At 39.8% G+C, this 20257-nt stretch overlaps 1 protein-coding gene across 1 annotated transcript in view; it reads left to right on the top strand.

Moving 5' to 3' along the window:
- The window catches only part of LOC124281200, a 37294-nt gene extending 17822 nt beyond the window's left edge, over positions 1 to 19472 (top strand). The window contains 10 exon segments of the mRNA XM_046717220.1: positions 2757 to 2939; positions 11140 to 11247; positions 14617 to 14727; positions 15250 to 15321; positions 15324 to 15430; positions 17278 to 17423; positions 17565 to 17610; positions 18060 to 18246; positions 18843 to 18978; positions 19373 to 19472. Coding sequence (XP_046573176.1) covers positions 2757 to 2939; positions 11140 to 11247; positions 14617 to 14727; positions 15250 to 15321; positions 15324 to 15430; positions 17278 to 17423; positions 17565 to 17610; positions 18060 to 18246; positions 18843 to 18978; positions 19373 to 19430 — 1154 coding nt within the window. The 3' untranslated portion in view covers positions 19431 to 19472.
- Positions 19473 to 20257: the final 785 nt, after the last annotated feature.

A 20257-nucleotide genomic window follows, 5' to 3' on the forward strand; every position in this document is an offset into this window, starting at 1 on the left:
TGTATTAGCAATGTGCTGAAAATGGATTACATTGTATGGATAGCTAGCAATGTTGCTGAAGGCTGGTAGTGTTCTTCTGAAGGTGTACTGGCAATGTTGCTGAAAGGTTGATTACATTGTATGGATGGCGTACTATAGTACTGTCGGAAATAGAAAAAAACTGCTTTTAGGCTGTTACTCTGTATCCCTAAAATTGACACAATTGCAAATATCATATGTCGAAATAACCCACTTCGGCCTAACTGGGCGTTCAGTGGGATGCGTAATACGATATCCAGAAAAGCATGTTTACTCGTAAAATTCGGCAAAACTTAGAAAAAATACGAATAGCTGCTGAAAACAATAGATCAGACTATAGATGGCAATTAGGTCGCTCAGCCAGGTATGACGACGGACCGTCGACTCACCTGGCATGAAATGCACGTGCTGCCTTCAGGCACAAGGGGTCATCTCAAAGATATTTTGTGCTTTTTCATGTGTGTTGACTATGTCTCATCTACTGATTAACATCTTACGTGTCTTTCTTTCATAAAGTTTATGTTGAGCTATGTAAGAGAGTATGATACCCGAAAACCATAGAAACGCATCATAGTATATAGGTGGCATGACCATTTGTAAATTGTTATGACGTGCCGTGTACCCCAGTATAATTGCCCTAAAGGATTATCTTATCTTAGCTGAAATAAATGAGAAAATACAGTTTTTTTCTATTTCCGACAGTACTATAGCTAGCAATGTTGCTGAAGGCTGGTAGTGTACTTCTGAAGGTGTACTAGCAATGTGGCTGAAAGGTTGATTGCATTGTATGGATGGCGTACTAGCTAGCAATGTTGCTGAAGGCTGGTAGTGTTCTTCTGAAGGTGTACTAGCAATGTGGCTGAAAGGTTGATTGCATTGTATGGATGGCGTACTAGCTAGCAATGTTGCTGAAGGCTGGTAGTGTTCTTCTGAAGGTGTACTAGCAATGTGGCTGAAAGGTTGATTACATTGTATGGATGGTGTACTAGCTAGCAATGTTGCTGAAGGCTGGTAGTGTTCTTCTGAAGGTGTACTAGCAATGTGGCTGAAAGGTTGATTACATTGTATGGATGGTGTACTAGCTAGCAATGTTGCTGAAGGCTGGTAGTGTTCTTCTGAAGGTGTACTAGCAATGTGGCTGAAAGGTTGATTACATTGTATGGATGGCATACTAGCTAGCAATGTTGCTGAAGGCTGGTAGTGTTCTTCTGAAGGTGTACTAGCAATGTGGCTGAAAGGTTGATTACATTGTATGGATGGTGTACTAGCTAGCAATGTTGCTGAAGGCTGGTAGTGTTCATCTGAAGGTGTACTAGCAATGTGACTGAAAGGTTGATTACATTGTATGGATGGCGTACTAGCTAGCAATGTTGCTGAAGGCTGGTAGTGTTCTTCTGAAGGTGTACTAGCAATGTGGCTGAAAGGTTGATTACATTGTATGGATGGCGTACTAGCTAGCAATGTTGCTGAAGGCTGGTAGTGTTCTTCTGAAGGTGTACTAGCAATGTGGCTGAAAGGTTGATTACATTGTATGGATGGCGTACTAGCTAGCAATGTTGCTGAAGGCTGGTAGTGTTCTTCTGAAGGTGTACTAGCAATGTGACTGAAAGGTTGATTACGTTGTATGGATGGTGTACTAGCTAGCAATGTTGCTGAAGGCTGGTAGTGTTCTTCTGAAGGTGTACTAGCAATGTGGCTGAAAAGGTTGATTACATTGTATGGATGGCATGTACTAGCTAGTAATGTTGCTGAAGGCTGGTAGTGTTCTTCTGAAGGTGTACTAGCAATGTGACTGAAAGGTTGATTACATTGTATGGATGGTGCTAGAACTAGCTAGCAATGTTGCTGAAGACTGGTAGTGTTCTTCTGAAGGTGTACTAGCAATGTGACTGAAAAGGTTGATTACATTGTATGGATGGTGTACTAGCTAGCAATGTTGCTGAAGACTGGTAGTGTTCTTCTGAAGGTGTACTAGCAATGTGGCTGAAAGGTTGATTACATTGTATGGATGGCATTACTAGCTAGCAATGTTGCTGAAGGCTGGTAGTGTTCTTCTGAAGGTGTACTAGCAATGTGGCTGAAAGGTACAGCCAGCGAAGGCGAAAGTAGGGATGATTACATTGTATGGATGGCATACTAGCTAGCAATGTTGCTGAAGGCTGGTAGTGTTCTTCTGAAGGTGTACTAGCAATGTGACTGAAAGGTTGATTACGTTGTATGGATGGTGTACTAGCTAGCAATGTTGCTGAAGGCTGGTAGTGTTTTCTGAAGGTGTACTAGCAATGTGGCTGAAAGGTTGATTACATTGTATGGATGGCGTACTAGCTAGCAATGTTGCTGAAGGCTGGTAGTGTTCTTCTGAAGGCGTAGTAGCAATGTGGCTGAAAGGTTGATTGCATTGTATGGATGGCGTACTAGCTAGCAATGTTGCTGAAGGCTGGTAGTGTTTTCTGAAGGTGTACTAGCAATGTGGCTGAAAGGTTGATTACATTGTATGGATGGCTCACAGAACCTTTCATTATGGGTGTTACTAGCTAGCAATGTTGCTGAAGGCTGGTAGTGTTCTTCTGATTACATTGTATGGATGTACTAGCTAGCAATGCTGAAGGCTGGAAAGGGTTGATTACTGAAAGGTTGATTGTATGGATGGTGTACTAGCTAGCAATGTTGCTGAAGGCTGGTAGTGTTTTCTGAAGGTGTACTAGCAATGGCTGAAAATTTCATTTTTGTTTGTTCAGATGATGTCTTCACTGAGGGCCACGGGTCTCCACCACTGGTGAGGTCACACAAGAGGTCAGACTCCTCCACAACCACATTATCAGAGTCGGAGTTCAAGCGTCAGTATACATCGCGGAGGAAGTGTCTGATCCAGCGCGATGACAGCCAGCAGGAGTATCACCGCTTGTCTCATCGCTTCTATGGTGGGTAGTACTGGGCTGCTTTGTTAATGGTATTTCGATATTAGGAAAACCGTGTCAACAATCTGTTACAACCTTTGAAATCAAAATTTCAATTTGTGGTAAATTCTTCTGAAAATGATAATTGCATCCATTTGTTCTGAATCATAGTATAGTGATGTGAAGGACTATCACATTAAGAGAAGAATGCTTTTGTTCTTCAGCATGACACGTTCTGTATTTTCTTCATTTTCCTGTATAAAACACTACAGTAGGCCATGAAGTAATAATCAGATTTTCATTCCCAGTGTCCTCATAGTATCTGCTGATCATGAATTAATTATTAGATTTCTCTCCCACCTGCATCACTGTGAAATGTACTGAAAGGCAAAAGAAACGTTGTAATATTGGAAATGATATTTAAGTATCAATGGAGTATATTTGAACCTATTTTTTTTTAAATATACACCTTAAGTCAAGTTTGAGGAAAACATGAATCGTGGTCGTATAGCCTGTTTTGCCCAATAAAGTATTGTTTGAGATTGAGTTTTGAAGTATTTTTGTTTGTGGAAAGGGAAGAGTTCTCACAAACACAACATTGAAATCGAGATGCATGTGCATAACGCATGCATTCAGGCATAAATTGCCGGCTTAAATGGAAATTGTTCACTTGTTTTCTGAAAACTGCAGCTACTATGGCTGGGTTAACGAGAGGTGTTGATGGACGATATGACGGTCCTGGCCGCAACGCATTGTTACACGGGGTCGACCACTTCATGGACGGTCATCAGTGCTGCTAGTGGCGTTGTATCGCTGTCTAAGACGTTCTATCACTCGTATGCTGCAATTGAAGTCATTAGCAATGACTAAAGCACGTTGACCAGCGTCTAGACGTCCAATGGCTTGTTGTCGTTGATCTCTCGTTAACCTAGCCATAGCTGCTCAATCTCAAACAATACTTTATTGCGCAATCAGTGTTCACGAATGGTGTTTCAAAGTAACAGGACATTGGGTCCTGTAAGTTTCAGATGTCTGACCCATTGAAAATTCAAAGGACCCATAGAATAAAATTAAACACACATTTCAGATTTAACATTTCTTATGATTGGCATTGAAATTATTTATAAACAGCAAACAAGTGTCACATGTCACATATAACCACTTCAGTCAAAGTCATTGTGAAACATACAGTCTGACACTGGTGCCGGTGGGTTGTAGACTTCTATCGGACAATTGGCGAATCTGCCGGATTTGTCAGAGGGTCAGACGCTATTCGTGAACACTGCGCAATACAGGCTATAGGACCACGATTCATGTTTTCCTCAAACTTGACTTCCAGTGTATATTTGAAAAAAATAGGTTCAAATACTCTATTGATACTTAAATGTCATTTCCACTATTATTTCTTTTGCCTTTCAATATAATATCTGTTGCTGATGGGTTTGAATTTCCCGATTGTTGTGATGATTCTGGGTCTGTCAGCACTGTACCCCAAGTTTGTGAGTGTCGACCAAGTGGTAAACAAAGTCTCCATTTTTGGACTTACCTGGCAGTCAATATTTCATTTAGTAACCAATACATTGGTGTCTGTTGCCAGCTGGGACCTTGTGTCTAAAGCTGACTTTGAGAACTACTTTTTGGTCAAGATTAAAAAGTTGATAACAGTAAAGAGATCCGGTAGTACAAAAACAACATGGATATAATATTCTTGGATTAGATTTTTAGTTTCACTTTATATTTGTGTACGATTCACTTCAGTGATATGAAGTAGGTAAGTCGAGTTTCCAGTCCCTGTTATTTTATATTGTGTTTGATTAGACTCTGTGTGTTTAAATTTCCTCTCAGGAGAATAGGATATTTTAGAAATTGTGTCAAATATCGTGTTAACATGGCACAGCAGCTATGCATGAGTGACATAGACAAGAATGGAAATATCATTTCAGCTTTGTCCTTCAACCAGATGAGATAAACATGTTGTATTACAAGGAAATTTAGTTTTTAATTTAGACTACTGAAGTACACCAGAAATCTTTTCTCCTACTGAAGGTTAAGCCGATTAGATTGCTCGTTTGATATGTAATAACTGTTGTGTAACTCCATGATTTGTCCTAGTTTCACTTGTAATGTTAGTGCAGGAAGTTGTATGTATGTGCAGTGTCTGAGATCAAATTTCAACACAATCTGCATTGTTCTCAATATGCCTTCTGGATTATGATTTTTTTGAAGATGATTGAATGATTTATTTTATAGCAACAGAAAACACATTTCACTGGTCCAGCATCAGAAACTCTTGTGACAGGTTCACATGAGTTGTAGTTTCGCATAAAACCCATTCAGACCTATTCAGAAGCACACAGTAGAGTTGTGACCCTTAGCTGTGCCAGGATCTTCTGCTCATGAGTTCAGTCTCAGATGTACAGTACAACCAGAAATTATTGAGAATGACAGGTGAACAGTTAGTATTTTGTCAAGTCACCATGGGCAGCAATGCGGCGGGGCATACTACTGATCAAAGAAGTTAGAAAGTCGTGGTCCATGCTGTCCCAATATCAGACTACCTCTTCTTTCATTTCAGCAATATTTTTGTCAGATTTTTCTTATTGACACTTTCCATCATATGTCCCCAAACATTTTCTGTTGGATTTAGGTCAGGGCTATAGCTTGGCCAATCTAATAATGTCATATTTTGGGTCCGAAACCAGGCTTGTGAATGCTTTGAACGATGTTTTGGGTCGTTGTCCTGCTGGTAAATAAAAAAAATTCCATAGAACACATGAGCAGATGGAAGTAAAGTTCCTCGAAAATTTCTGTGTACCGCTCACTGTTCATATTCCCTTCAAATTCACAGAGGGACGTTTGCCCCTAACACAGATATGCCACCCCACACGTTAAATTTCGAACTGTACTTTGGGCGCTGATACAAAGGTTTTTCAGTTTGTTTGGTCCAGAATTTCAGTGTATTAGGAAACAGCCACACAGAACTTTCATCTGCGAAAATCACATTGTCCCAGTTAAAATTTCTATGCTATAAGGACCAGTTCAACCTTCGCTCCTTTTGTTCAGGTTTCATGATCGGTGATGGAATTCCTCGACTTTTCTGCCAACCCATTGCATGCAGCTCAGTTCTAATTGTCTCCTTACAGACAGCCACAGTTCCTCTATCAATCATATCCAGCCTTAAGTTTTCTAAACTCCTTCGTTTGTTTTTAGAAACAAAAATACCAAGCCGCCTCCTGTCACCGACAGTCAATTTTCTGGGCCTACCTGCGCCTCCCTGGTGCTCAATCCCAGATAGCATTGATATGTTGGCCCATAGTTGGCCCATAATCATCGGTTTGGTTGGCCCATTGTTGTCAAACTGACGATGGGCCCACTTGGATATGCTCATCGGCTCCACAGTGGCCCATCATGTTGGCTCATTTTTGGGCCAACGAATGAAAATTCACACAAAACCATGGCCCATAGTTGGCCCAACGTAGTGATTTTGTTGGCCTTATGTTGGCACCACCGTGTTACAACATTTAGCTCTTTCTTGACCTTTGTACTAAACCATGGCCCATACTTGGCCCAACGATGTGACTTAATTGGCCTTATGTTGGCACAACTGTATTTCAACATTTACCTCTTTCCTGACCTCTGCAATCAGAAACATATCTAAACAACACAACAAGTTAATCAAGTGAACTATTTAATTCTTTCTTTCATTGTTATTTGAACATTATTGTATTTTTCTTGAAAATATTCTTTTTTGAGGTCTTTTGGCTGTCGTCGCTGACAGTTTTTTTCAAACTGCTCCTGAAAAAAACAACCCAAAATTTTCATGAAACTGTCAGATATCTAACGTAAAAGGACATAGTATTTGACCTTATGTTTTATTTGAAACATACATATACAACTTAATGATTGAAAACTTCTTGTTTATTGCACAGAGTGAAGTTCGGATGTAGATGAGATGATGAGAAGTATATACGGTGGAAACCGCCTAAGTAAAAACCGCTTAACTAAACAGACCTGATAAGTAAACACTTTTCTTTGGTCCCGGCAAATTTCTTCATTAATTATCACTATTAGAGTCTGGTTAACTAAACTCGGATAAGTAAACAATACCGCTTAACTAAACGTCTTCTCACGGTCCCTGGAAGTAAATTACATAACAAAGAGACTGGATAACTAAATTAGCGATCACCACATAATCCGACATGAGGGGCAGTCGTGTCAGTCTCCAGTCAAACAAACATCCTACTTACAGCTCGCTGGCGTCAAGCAGTTGACAATACACTGACAACTGGAGGCCCGCCCTGATAAGTTGTTCATTGTTACATATGTATGCATATACATGCATATGGTTGTCATTTGCAGGTTTTTATAAATTTGGATAAGTAAAATACCTGATAAGTAAACAATTTTGGCGAGTCCCTTGAAATTTTACTTATCAGGTTTCCACTGTATGCGTAGTATGTTTTGACAATCAGCAGATTGACATTAACAACATGTAATTGAATAACAACTGGTACATTATTGGGAGAGGCCAGATGGGGACTAAGAACAACAAATGGAATGGTGATGAAGCCAATACCGACTGAGTTTAGTTTTACACCGCTTTTAGCAATATTCCAGCAATATCACGGCGGGGGACACCCATGCGGGGAATCGAACCCGGGTCTTCGGCGGGACGAGCCAACGCTTTATCCACTAGGCTACCCCACCGCCCCCGATGAAGCCAATAAACAAGGGGGGATTCAGTTGTAACAACAAGCTGATAGGGTGCTTTGATAGAGTCTATAGTTTGATTAGTTCTTCATTGGTCTGTCGTTTTCATGTGACTGCAAAATTTCGTTTTGTTGCAATTATTAGATTTTGTGTTAGTGAGCAATTCATTGGTCTCAAATGAAATCAAACAGACTATGAGTTGGTGGGTTAGGTGGTTCCGCTCATGTTCTAGGTCATGGCTGCTGGAGCAATGTTCTTAGCGTGCTTGATCAGGGTTGAGATGACGCCACACTTAGTTTTAGGGGGCTGGTTTGACAAATTCGAAATCTTATCCACCAAGAATCAGGACTTCACAAAAAGAAAACTTTTGGAAGCCATCAAAATCAGCTGCCACAAACCTTTGATCAATAGAGACCAAGGATACTACATACCATTGGGATATGAAGAACTAATCAAACTATAGACTCTATCTAATCGCCCTATCAGGTTGTTACAACCTAACACCCCACCCCCCTTCCCCTCCCTTGTTAATTAGTTTCATCACTAGATCCATTTGTTGTTCTTAGTCCCCAACTGGCTGCTCCCAATTATGTTTATTTGACAAAACATACTATGTACATGTATATATACTTCTCATCATTTGGTTGTAGTCACTTTTAGCTTGATAACGATGTAAGAATCTACATCGAAACATCGCTCTATACAATAAACAAGAAGTTGTCATCCATAGAGTTGTATGTTTCATTTTTGACTCACCAACTTCTAGAATGCTGTTCAAACAATGTTTTATTTAATTACTATAACTGTGACACATATATCTGATATGATGATGTTTAGCAATTATTGCTTGTAAAGATGAATAATAGAGAGAGTTGTATATGGAAACAGGAGTGTAACTGACAAACACATAATGTTAATAAAGTAAACACAATAAATTTAAATAATTTAAAATGAAATGAGATTTATCAAAGTGGTTAAAACAGGCTACCTAAAGAAAAGAGTCAATTAAATCTTTTATCTACTCAATCAATTGCCTTTCAATACGGTATGTGTCAGTTTCTTTAGCCTAAATGATGATTTTAATTAATTATTTAACCATATATTCGCAATTCAGCATCACATAAATAACAATGCATATTTACCAGTTGAAGGCCTCCAGAAATGTAGTGTCGTCTGCTCTTTGAATATCAGGTAAAGCTATCAATGATGACAAGTTTGGTATTCAATTTGGAGAAAACAACGCTGTAATATTCACTGCATCATAGTTAAAAAACAGGGAAATGGATTCTTTTTTTTGTCTGTGTAATTATTTCAACTTTCATCAAAATCTTTATAAGAAAACATTGCTCAAAATGGCCGTGTGCTCACTCTTTTATTCACAATGTTGGGCCAACGGTGGCCCAACTTTGTGAAATAGATGTAAGATCAGGGAACATAGGCAGAGTTTTTCAAATGTTGGCCCACTGTTGGACCTACGTGTCAAAAGCCACCATTACTTTTAAGTCATTAAGATAACGTTGCGCCAATGTTGTCAAACTGTTGGCCAACCAACCAACCATATACCAACATTGGCCCAACACACATTTGCTATCTGGGATGCTATATCCATTTGCAATATTTTTCAAAACACGATAAACAGTGGACAAAGGGATGCCTGTTCTACTTGAAATCACTTTAGCTATTCTGATGTCCTTGTTATAATACTCTAATATCAACTTCCTCTTCTCTAAATCATCCATACTGAGGATCACTGAAAATGTCGTCTGCTAGCAAGTAAACAAAGGGGGATAACTCTTCACGAACTAATGAAAAAGGATTAACGGAGTTGTCTCTCTTGAATGAAACCAAGCACTTGATAGCTGGTCAAGGTTGTTTATACTAGAAATCAAATTAAACATATTCCTAACATTCTCAATAATTTCTGGTCATACTATAAGTGATGATGATCAGCATGGTGTCTGTGGGTTTCTCCAGAGAGGTATATGTCTGAGTTAATGACCTATCAACACTGTTGGCCTACCTTCAACATTATGCTGACACACTGTGCTGCTGTTCAGATCCTGGGTTTGAATCCAGGATAGCCATGAGCGTGTTTCTGGGTTTGTCAGAACCATACCATTCTCCTGTGTTTCACCAGTGTAATAAAGGTCTAAGGCATGCATCACTTTAGCATTTCCACACCACCTAGAGGTGACACAGTGTTATAACAGGGATACTGTTTAAAGGGCACTTACCCATTTTAGTGCCCTGTTAATCCAGCTTGCTCATTCTCTGAAGTAGGAGTAATTACCTTTTAGACTTTTTTTTTTGCTTGATAACAAGGTTTCCCATAGCAATGATGTCACCTCAAACAGTTACGTTTCATTCATCTTCATAATTATTCAATACGGTACACATTTAGTTAAAGGTCACATGCAACGTAAAACACAACTTTGCAGATTCTGATACCTTTCGGTATGGACATACCGAAACAAATCGTCAAAAATTCAAATTCAACTTATAAAGTTGAAAAATAACGCGATGAAAAAAAACGCGCGAAATCGGAGTTTAAACGTTTCACTAATTTTCCCCAGACTTTTCTGGGGAAAATGGGTTTCAACAGCTGGGCTGCGCTCATAGCACGTGCGCAAGTAAATAGGTTCGCGCAGCTTGGAAGCGGGTTGTCGGGTGAATACTCGGTGAAGGCTTTGGTGTGAGCTATTTTTCTAATGTTTTGTTGATATCTCACAGGCGCGAGCTTTTTATATGTTATGACAGTAAATTAACTGTTTATATAATTTCATTTGTCTATTTCACCACACGTTCTTCTTACCGAGACACTTTCTCAGTTCGATACTTAAAAGCAATGTCATTATTTAGCGTTGACACAATTTCTAACTGTGATATAGATATGTCGTTGTCACAGACAAAACCCAATGTCTTGTTTTATTGACACCTGTGTGTCTGCCTGCCTGTCTGCTAATGACAACATTCAATACACAACTGCTATCACTGACCACATGCAATTTGAACTTAACACCAATCAGGCTATACACCATAAACAAAATGCATTGATTTATGGCCCGAGTTCGGTCTCTGTCACATTATGTAATTACACAGACAGGCAGGTGTGATACTTGAACACATGACATGTTATGATGTCTGTTGATTGCAAAATGTTATACACCAAAAATGAGCATGTATTTACAAAACCCAACATCTCTATATATATATACACACAATTAAGGCATCTGCAAATGAAACAGCCGTTACACTTGAGTGCACACTCACCCTCTCTGACTGGGTTCGGTATCCCGGCTGCTTCGTTTCTTGGGAAGTAAACCGAAGTACACAATTTTGCACTTTTGATTTGCGATTGTACGCTTATAATTTTGTTTATATATTTTTTCGTAACCAGCAATGTATATTATATGTCATGAATAAGTGATAATTGTGTTTTAATTATGTTTGATTTTTTGGTTGCATGTGACCTTTAAGTTTTCACACTGAAACAAGTACATGGTTGTCATTCCAGATCAAGAGAAAGTGGTCATTATTGAAAAACAGGATTCTGAGAGCGGACAAGATTTTGGTCTTCACATCCTGGACTGTCAGCCAGCCTACATCACGTCCATCGACCCAGGTTGGTTTCCTTGTCTTTCCCATCTCATGTTACCTTCTGTCATTACTTGCAAACCTGTTTACCAGTGTTGTGTATTGTCTACAGCACATGTCTCATACTCACAGGCAGAGATCAGAGGTGCACAGGGGGTGTATAAAATGTGCACAGCTTGCTCACATGCAGATATCAGAGGTGCACAGGGGGTGTATTATATGTGCACAGCATACTCACAGGCAGATATCAGAGGTGCACAGGGGGTGTATAATATGTGCACAGCTTGCTCACATGCAGATATCAGAGGTGCACAGGGGGTGTATTATATGTGCACAGCATACTCACAGGCAGATATCAGAGGTGCACTGGAGGTGCAAATATGTGCACAGCATACTCACAGGCAGATATCAGAGGTGCACAGGGGGTGTATAATATGTGCACAGCATGCTCACAGGCAGATATCAGAGGTGCACAGGGGGTGTATAAAATGTGCACAGCATACTCACAGGCAGATATCAGAGGTGCACAGGGGTGTATAATATGCACACATGTGCTCACAGGCAGATATCAGAGGTGCACAGGGGTGTATAATATGTGCACAGCATATCACAGGCAGATATCAGAGGTGCACAGGGGTGCATAATATGTGCACAGCATACTCACAGGCAGATATCAGAGGTGCACAGGAGGGTATAATATGTGCACAGCATGCTCACAGGCAGATATCAGAGGTGCACAGGGGGTGTATAATATGTGCACAGCATACTCACATGCAGATATCAGAGGTGCACAGGGGGTGTATAATATGTGCACAGCATACTCACAGGCAGATATCAGAGGTGCACAGGGGGTGTATAATATGTGCACAGCATACTCACAGGCAGATATCAGAGGTGCACAGGAGGTGCATAATATGTGCACAGCTTGCTCACATGCAGATATCAGAGGTGCACAGGGGTGTATAATATGTGCACAGCATGCTCACAGGCAGATATCAGAGGTGCACAGGGGGTGTATAATATGTGCACAGCTTGCTCACATGCAGATATCAGAGGTGCACAGGGGGTGTATAATATGTGCACAGCATACTCACATGCAGATATCAGAGGTGCACTGGAGGTGCAAATATGTGCACAGCATACTCACAGGCAGATATCAGAGGTGCACAGGGGGTGTATAGTATGTGCACAGCATACTCACATGCAGATATCAGAGGTGCACAGGGGGTGTATAATATGTGCACAGCATACTCACAGGCAGATATCAGAGGTGCACAGGGGGTGTATAATATGTGCACAGCATACTCACAGGCAGATATCAGAGGTGCACAGGGGGTGTATAATATGTGCACAGCATACTCACAGGCAGATATCAGAGGTGCACAGGGGGTGTATAATATGTGCACAGCATACTCACAGGCAGATATCAGAGGTGCACAGGGGGTGTATAATATGTGCACAGCGTACTCACAGGCAGATTCAGGGAAGCACAAGAGGTTCCAAATATGTGCATAGCATGCTCACGGGCAGACTGGTCAGAGGTGTACAGGATAATATGTTAGTCATATTATGACCTGTATCACTCAGACAGCAGGAACATTTCCACTGTGTGTGGTCCAGTATTTTGTAAAGAGTGAGTGACTGAATGGAGATGTTTATGCATCAGCAAGCTGTGAGCCCCAGTCTGTCTGCACCTAGACATGTACCACCATCAGAAGTAGCGCAGTATAAGGAAAGTATATAAAGATCCAGTCACTTTATACCTAGCTCTGAATCTTTTGTCTAATGAATGTGACCTAGTTGTTCACTGTAACGTAATGCAATGTGCCAACCCCAAATTCTTTATAAAGGAGGTAATGCAACCACCAGTGTCATTACCTGCTACCCAGCAATCTCACCTGCCTAAAGTATATGATACTTTAAGTGTCAAGTGTACACTTGTGAGGGACGTTTTATCATAATGACTCTGCACCAGTTTGTCAACAAGGGGCGGTGGGGTAACCTAATGGTTAAAGCGTTGGCTCGTCACGCCGAATACCCGGGTTCGAATCCCCACATGGGCACAATGTGTGAAGCCCATTTCTGGTGTCCCCCGCCGTGATGTTGCTGGAATATTGCTAAAAGCAGCGTAAAACCAAACTCAGTCAGTCAGTTTGTCAACAATGTTCTGGGAGGTTTTTGAGTGGTTTAAGAGAGTCAAGAGCTGTGTATAATAGTGGTGGTCTTAAAGACACCAAGAAATTTATGTTCCTAACATACTAGTCATCCTTTAAAGATGTGATATTTAGCCAAAACACCCAAAAATAACTTAATGGTTTTTCCTTATTAATTTGTGCATTAACAAATTTCATAAATGACGCTAACCAATTATTTTCTATGATTGATCGGTGGTAATGAACTAATCATCAATTATGAGATTTTAACCAATTCCCAACACTAGTGTATAAGGAAGTAAATATTTTACTTTTCCCCAAGTCAACACTGTTTCATTAGTTTTGGGTCAATGGAATTGAGAGCAAAGACACTGTCAAGATAGAAAAACATGAATTTCTTTTTCATTTGCCTTCAGTGGATTATAAGAATATAGGTATGCAACTACAAAATTGATCCAAAGTTTAAAGTGAACTATTTTGTAAACAATATACTTCTAAATGTCACCTTGTGTTATGTTTGTATGTATAAAATATTGACTTAATGATTTTTGCATGAATTTTGAGGCTGTATCTGTATATTTGTGTAATATGGGTAAATGATACATCATTTATAATGTACAATACATTTTAAGTTTGTCATTGAAAAAATGATAAACATTCTGCAATATAAACACTATTTGTTTGTTTGCTCGTTCGTTCGTTTATTCATAAAGGACTGACCAACTCATATTTATAATGTGGTTTTTTAGCAAATATTTGAAAACAATCAAATAAACTGAGTCAGGCCAAAAGAAGTAAGGTTTAGATTTATAATTTAACACTGGTATTAATTTAGTAATATTAATTTATCAGAAGAGCTAGAATGCCATCTTTTTTATCAGTGAGCCAACATCAGTCTGATGTTTGATCGAGATTTTCTTAAGTCAAGTAAGATCGATGCTCATGCTGTTGATCACTGGATTGTCTGGTCCAGACTCGATTATTTACAGACTGCCGACATATAGCTAGCATATTGCTGAGTGCGGCGTAAAACTAAACTCACTCACTCACTCACTTAAGTCAAGTAAACAAACCCAACTCAGACACACTTGGTTGCTGTGTTAATGATATATCTATTCTATTAATTATTTATTTTCGTTTGTGAACGAGTTGCAGATACTCCAAATGAGTATTGATCCTGGTGGTTACTGGGTGTAGAAGAGTGGTTCTTCATTTGTAATAACACACTGACATGTTTCATACAGGAAGCCCAGCAGAAAGGTCAGGGGTTAAAGAGGGTCAGATTCTTATCTCGGTCAATGGCGTCAACGTCCTTGAGGCCTCGCATGATGAGATCGTCAAACTCATGCAACAAAGTAGGTAGAAACCAGCATTATCATTATTGATGTACCAAGTTGGTCATGCGTTGTATAGATCCCATTGTCACTTTTAGATCAAATTGTTCACTCTGATTCAATGTCATCTGTGGCAAGATCTGACAAGCCCTTTATTGAAGGTTGCGTCAGATGAATCCCTGTTGTGGGCTTCAGCAATCACTTTGGGCTTTCATTCCACAAATACTGTCCTCAAGTTCTCAAATACTGTCCCAATGAATGTCTAACAACTGAATGAACAGTTGAACACTGTTTCATCCTGACGAGGCAGAGTGTTAGCCTAGTGGCTAGAGTGCTCACTCACTGTGCCAAAAACCTGTTTTTGACTCTCAAAATGGGTACAATGTGTTAAGCCCATTTCTGGTGTTATATTGCTTGAACAATGCCAGATGTGAAAGCCATACTCACTCATCCTCTCGTTCTGACAAAAACACAAAGCCTCACTGATTTTTTGAAGATTGTTGGTTTGACCAGTCCAAAATGAAGTATCTGTTTCTGTCCCAGACCCGGCCATCATCAAGCTGGAGGTGGCCTACAGTGACTTCCAGCCTGTCAGAGACCTACAGGCCAGTGTCATGTCGGCTGTATGTACAAGCTGGGCAATTCCGCTCTCATGAAGACGTGGAAGAAGCGTTTTTTTGTCCTACGTCAAGACAACTGTCTTTACTATTATAAAAATGAGCAGGTTAGTTTCAAATACAGATTTACATGGAATTCTTAAATGTAACATAAAATATGGTAGCTATATTGTTAATGTTGTCTGTGCAATGAAAAAGAAACATTTGAGGAGGAAATCAGTGTATGACTAGTATTTATTGTACATCAATAAAGAGACCACACTTTTAAAAAGTCAGGTCACTGGTGCTGTTAAGCCATAATCACCTGGCTAGGCAACACTTTGTAGGCAGTTCTTTAGTTGGTTTATGAAGCTGCCAACTCAGAAAAATTGAAATCAGAAGGGAAAAAAAAGGGGGAGGTTTGGTTAATTAATTCTGCCAACCACATATCTGTTAAAATACAAAGCTCAGTTACTGTTATAATACCTAACCCTAAATACCCTAAACATATCATAGAAACTTCTAAAGATGGTTGATTATTACAAGGGGAGGTAACTCAGCTCATTTGTTTCGTTTTTGCCTTCCGTCCATACTCCTGCTATTTGCCCTTGCCTTCTTCATGAATATTAAAATATTTGTGATTAAAATGTTTAATTCACATGTTTGGTCAACTTACTGACCTGAACTTTGCCTGGGGCTGAAAATAAGTAACCTTCCATCCAACCTGACAAATAGGGCCTAATAGATTTACAAGTTTCTGGATTATATCATATGACAAAAAAAACAATAGTTATGTCTCATGGATCATACAGCCACATTAATAACAGTTATAAATTGTCCTGAGTTTTAGTACTGACCCCTTACCTTCGTGTGCTGGTCATAATAGGTAACTAAGTGGATTGGGTGGTCAGGCTAACTGTCTCGGTTACTGTGTCATCATTCCAGTTTTGTGGATTGGTTCTTGTAATATCAGACCGCCTCCGTGGTGTAGTGGTTAGAGCGTCCACCAGGAGAGCAGAAGGTCGCGGGTTCGATCCCCGACCGCGTCATACCAAAAGACGTTAAAATATAGCAGCGATGTCGGGCTCCTTGGCTTTGATACAATCTAGCCACTTGTACCTGTGATGTAGATGTTGAAAGTAGTAATGGCTACATTTAATAGGGATCATATCACTGCCAGTAACGGGAAAATGCGTCATTCGTTAACTAATGTCTTGAATAGTTATGGTCCAGGGTTAGATACAAAGGATTGTGTAGTATGGTTTGGATGATGACACCTGTGGCTTTGGAAAGTGACTACAACCAAATGATGAGAATTGTTCACTGTGATTCACATTATATGGATCAAAACATAAGTCTATCTCAAACAACAAAACAAACGTTTCCAGGCATGATATCTCAGTGGGCTAGCACTATAACACCAGCATAAATCTGGGCTAGTACAAGCAGCCGCACATACACATACACACGCATGCACGTCGTCATATGAGTGAAATATTCTCGAGCACGATGTTAAACCCAATTTCACCTCACCTCATAATATCACCCAAACATCTGGGTTAGAATTGGTCTTCAGCAACCCATGCTTGTCATGAGAGGCGACTAACGGGATCGGGTGGTCAGGCTCGCTGACTTGGTTGGCACATGTCATTGTTATCCCAAATTCGTAGATTGATAATCATCCTGTTGATCACTGGATTGTCTGGTTAAGACTTGATTATTTAACAGACCACTGCCATATAGCTGGAATACTGCTGGGTGTTTTGTAAAAATACACTCACTCATAATGTAAAACGGGATTGTCTGGTCCGGTCCCAATTATTTACAGACCACAGTCACATAGCTTGATTATCTCAACATTCAACAACACACAACTTGACAAGCAAACAAACTGTACCGTTGGATGCATAGTTTCTGTACAGAGTCATCTGCTTCTTGATGTGTACCAACTCAGCCGATCTGCTTGTCGTTCTAGGAGCAGATTCCCCTTGGAGCTGTCCCCATGGCAGGCTACAGCATCTCTCGCTACATTGACACCAACAAGGACTTCTGCTTCAAAGCGGACAAGTATGGTGCGCGGTCGTACTACTTCATGACCGACAGCAGGGATGAGATGACACAGTATGTGATGATATACTGATGCATAAGACAATTGTATAAGGAACACTTTATGTGTCTCGAAGAAAGTTAAAACGAGAGGAAGATTCAAATTGTTCTATTGTTAAAGGAGAAAACTCAATATCAATGTTCTCTTTATTTCAGGTGGGTGGGCAAGATGACTGAAGCGTCTGCTAGGTCAAAGAAGAGGGTAAGAGGTCCTTATAACCATATTAACCATAGTATAATAAGGGAAAGATTATGGATTATTATTATTTTAAAAAGTTTTGGTTTAAGCAAAATGGGTCATGAGAATTATTTAGTCACCAGCTTGAACATCTGGATTGTTATGTTAATGTTTGGTCTTCGGAACGCTTATGATGACCACTTCCAGATTGGTCTGGTAGTTGGTCATGGGGCACTTAGTGGATCATGGCAGTTAGTATGGCTAATAAGGTAAACTAAGAAGTGCAAGAGGCCTAGCTTTACATTGTGACAGCAAGTTTCAAACCCTGTAAGATGTTCTCAACAGTGCTGTCAGGAGCAGCCTTGTTCTAACTTGTAGTTCTGTCGAAGTAGGGATTAAAGCCTTGATCATTTGACCACTTGACTATTTTGAAAACATTGTTAACTCTCTAATCCACTTATCTTTGTGTACAGAAGGACTCGTGGCTTGATGTGAGTAGCCACAACGTTGGTCTGCCGGCCCTGGAGATCCGTCGCCCAGAGTCTACTGGCTACCTGACCAAGATGGGGCGACAGAGGAAGGTGTGGAAGAAGCGTTACTGTGTGCTGAAGGATGCCTGCATCTACTACTATAAGCTAATGTCGTCCCATAGTGCACAGGGTGAGTAGACTGTCTTCATCTGCTACTATAAGCTTATGTCGTCCCATAGTGCACAGGGTGAGTAGACAGGGTGAGTGAGTAGACTGTCTTCATCTGCTACTATAAGGTGAGTAGACTGTCTTCATCTGCTACTATAAGTTGTGCACAGGGTGAGTAGACTGTCCCATTTTGCACAGGGTGAGTTAGACTGTATGCATCTTCTCAAGTTAAATTGATGCAGGTCCAAATAAACCTGAGTGTGTCTTCATCTGCTTCTTAGATCAGTGCCAATGACCAGCAGTCTTCATCTGCTACTATAAAGCCAGTCCCATAGGCACAGGGTGAGTTGTCTCTAAGATGCATATTGTCTTCATCTGTACTATAAATGTTGGAGAGTTGGAATGCATCTTCTCAAGTTAAATTGATGCAGGTCCAAATAAACCAAGTGTAATCTAAAAAGTCTGGAAGCCAGTTTGGCCATGTGCAAGAGCATATTGTGTACCAAGGGAGATAACCTTTGACAAGGTAATCAGTGAGATTAACATGAGTTTGATGACATTTCTGGATATATTTAGTAATTGCATGAATCAAAAAGATATTTCTATATATTTTTTCAGGCGTGGCTCATCTCCATGGTTACACAGTAGACGTGAATGGCCTTCCTGGAAGGCGATACAGCTTTGTGCTCAAACCACCAGAACAAGGAATGAGGACATTTTATTTCTGTGCTGAGAATGAAACAGACAAGGCACGGTGGGTATTTGTTATGTTCTGTTCTGTAGACATACTAAACTGTTGCTCATACTGTCGACCACTAGTTTGCCTTACAAAACTCCAGTTATTTTCTAGGCCCTCTGCAATAGCTGGGCAAATGTAACCTGGTGTGTTTATCTATTCACTGTTTGGATTAAGACTCACTCCATGGGTTGCACACTTAACATGAAGAAGCAATTCAGGTGTTGAAAAACCTAGTATTGTTGATTTGAACTTATTATGTAAAATAGAACTTTGGCAAAATTGAAAAAAGTCTTCATCTTAAGCATATATAATTAATCAAAACACTTCCTATTTTCATTTTTACAAATGTTTGGATAATACATTTCACCATTTTATCTGGGTTCATCCTTTAATGTTTGGTGGTATTCAGGTGGGTGGAATCAATGAAGCGTTCTATCCAGCGATGGGTGAAGGTGGACAGCAAATGAGGATATCAGATTACCCCAGCCTTCAAGGAAACAGGATCACTAAAGGATCAATGTTGACATTAAAGTCAGCCATATACTGTATACCATGTTCAAGAGAGACAACCTCAGTCATCCCGAAACACATCAAACTTAAGATACCTGCTGTATATCCTTGCAGTAGATACCCACTGTTGATACCTGATACTTCAACTGGTCAGTACACCAACATGGCCGACTCAGACACTCTTTATTTATTCAGTGCATTATGTTGTACCAGTACATAGGTTAATCAATGAGATTCTCACTGATTGTTTCTCTTGCTTCCTGTGTGAGAAGACTTTGGTATCCCATGAACATCGGACAGTGGTTCTGATGGCTGGAACTGAATTGAAACTGTCACTGTTTATCTTGAAGGTAGAGGCTGATTGGTCACTGAAGCTTATAAACAGTGCTGTATATATTAGTGCTAGGTCCGTGATATTTTGTTTCTAGTGATCGACATATTATCCTATACTACCACCTTGATGGATGGTTTCAAGTATTGGAAATTATGTCACAGTTCTGATACTTACGACGGTATACTTTGCATATATGTCCTTGTGTCAAAAACCACAGCCAAAGTCATCATGGACCCTTGTATTTCTTATTTAATTTTCATTTATTGTGATAAAATTTTGTATATGAGTGTATGTATATTTACATTAGCATTTACAAACTCTGACATATCCTTTCATCAGTTATTAGGCAATAAATATCACGTTTTTATTTAGGAGATACTTCGATATTAACATCAAGATGTCTAGTATGTAAGTGTTTCTAAATATTTCAAAGAATGACATAAAATGTAT

The sequence above is a fragment of the Haliotis rubra genome, unplaced genomic scaffold (assembly GCF_003918875.1).
Source record: "Haliotis rubra isolate DU_JTF1 unplaced genomic scaffold, ASM391887v1 Scf280, whole genome shotgun sequence".
Lineage (NCBI taxonomy): Eukaryota > Metazoa > Mollusca > Gastropoda > Lepetellida > Haliotidae > Haliotis > Haliotis rubra.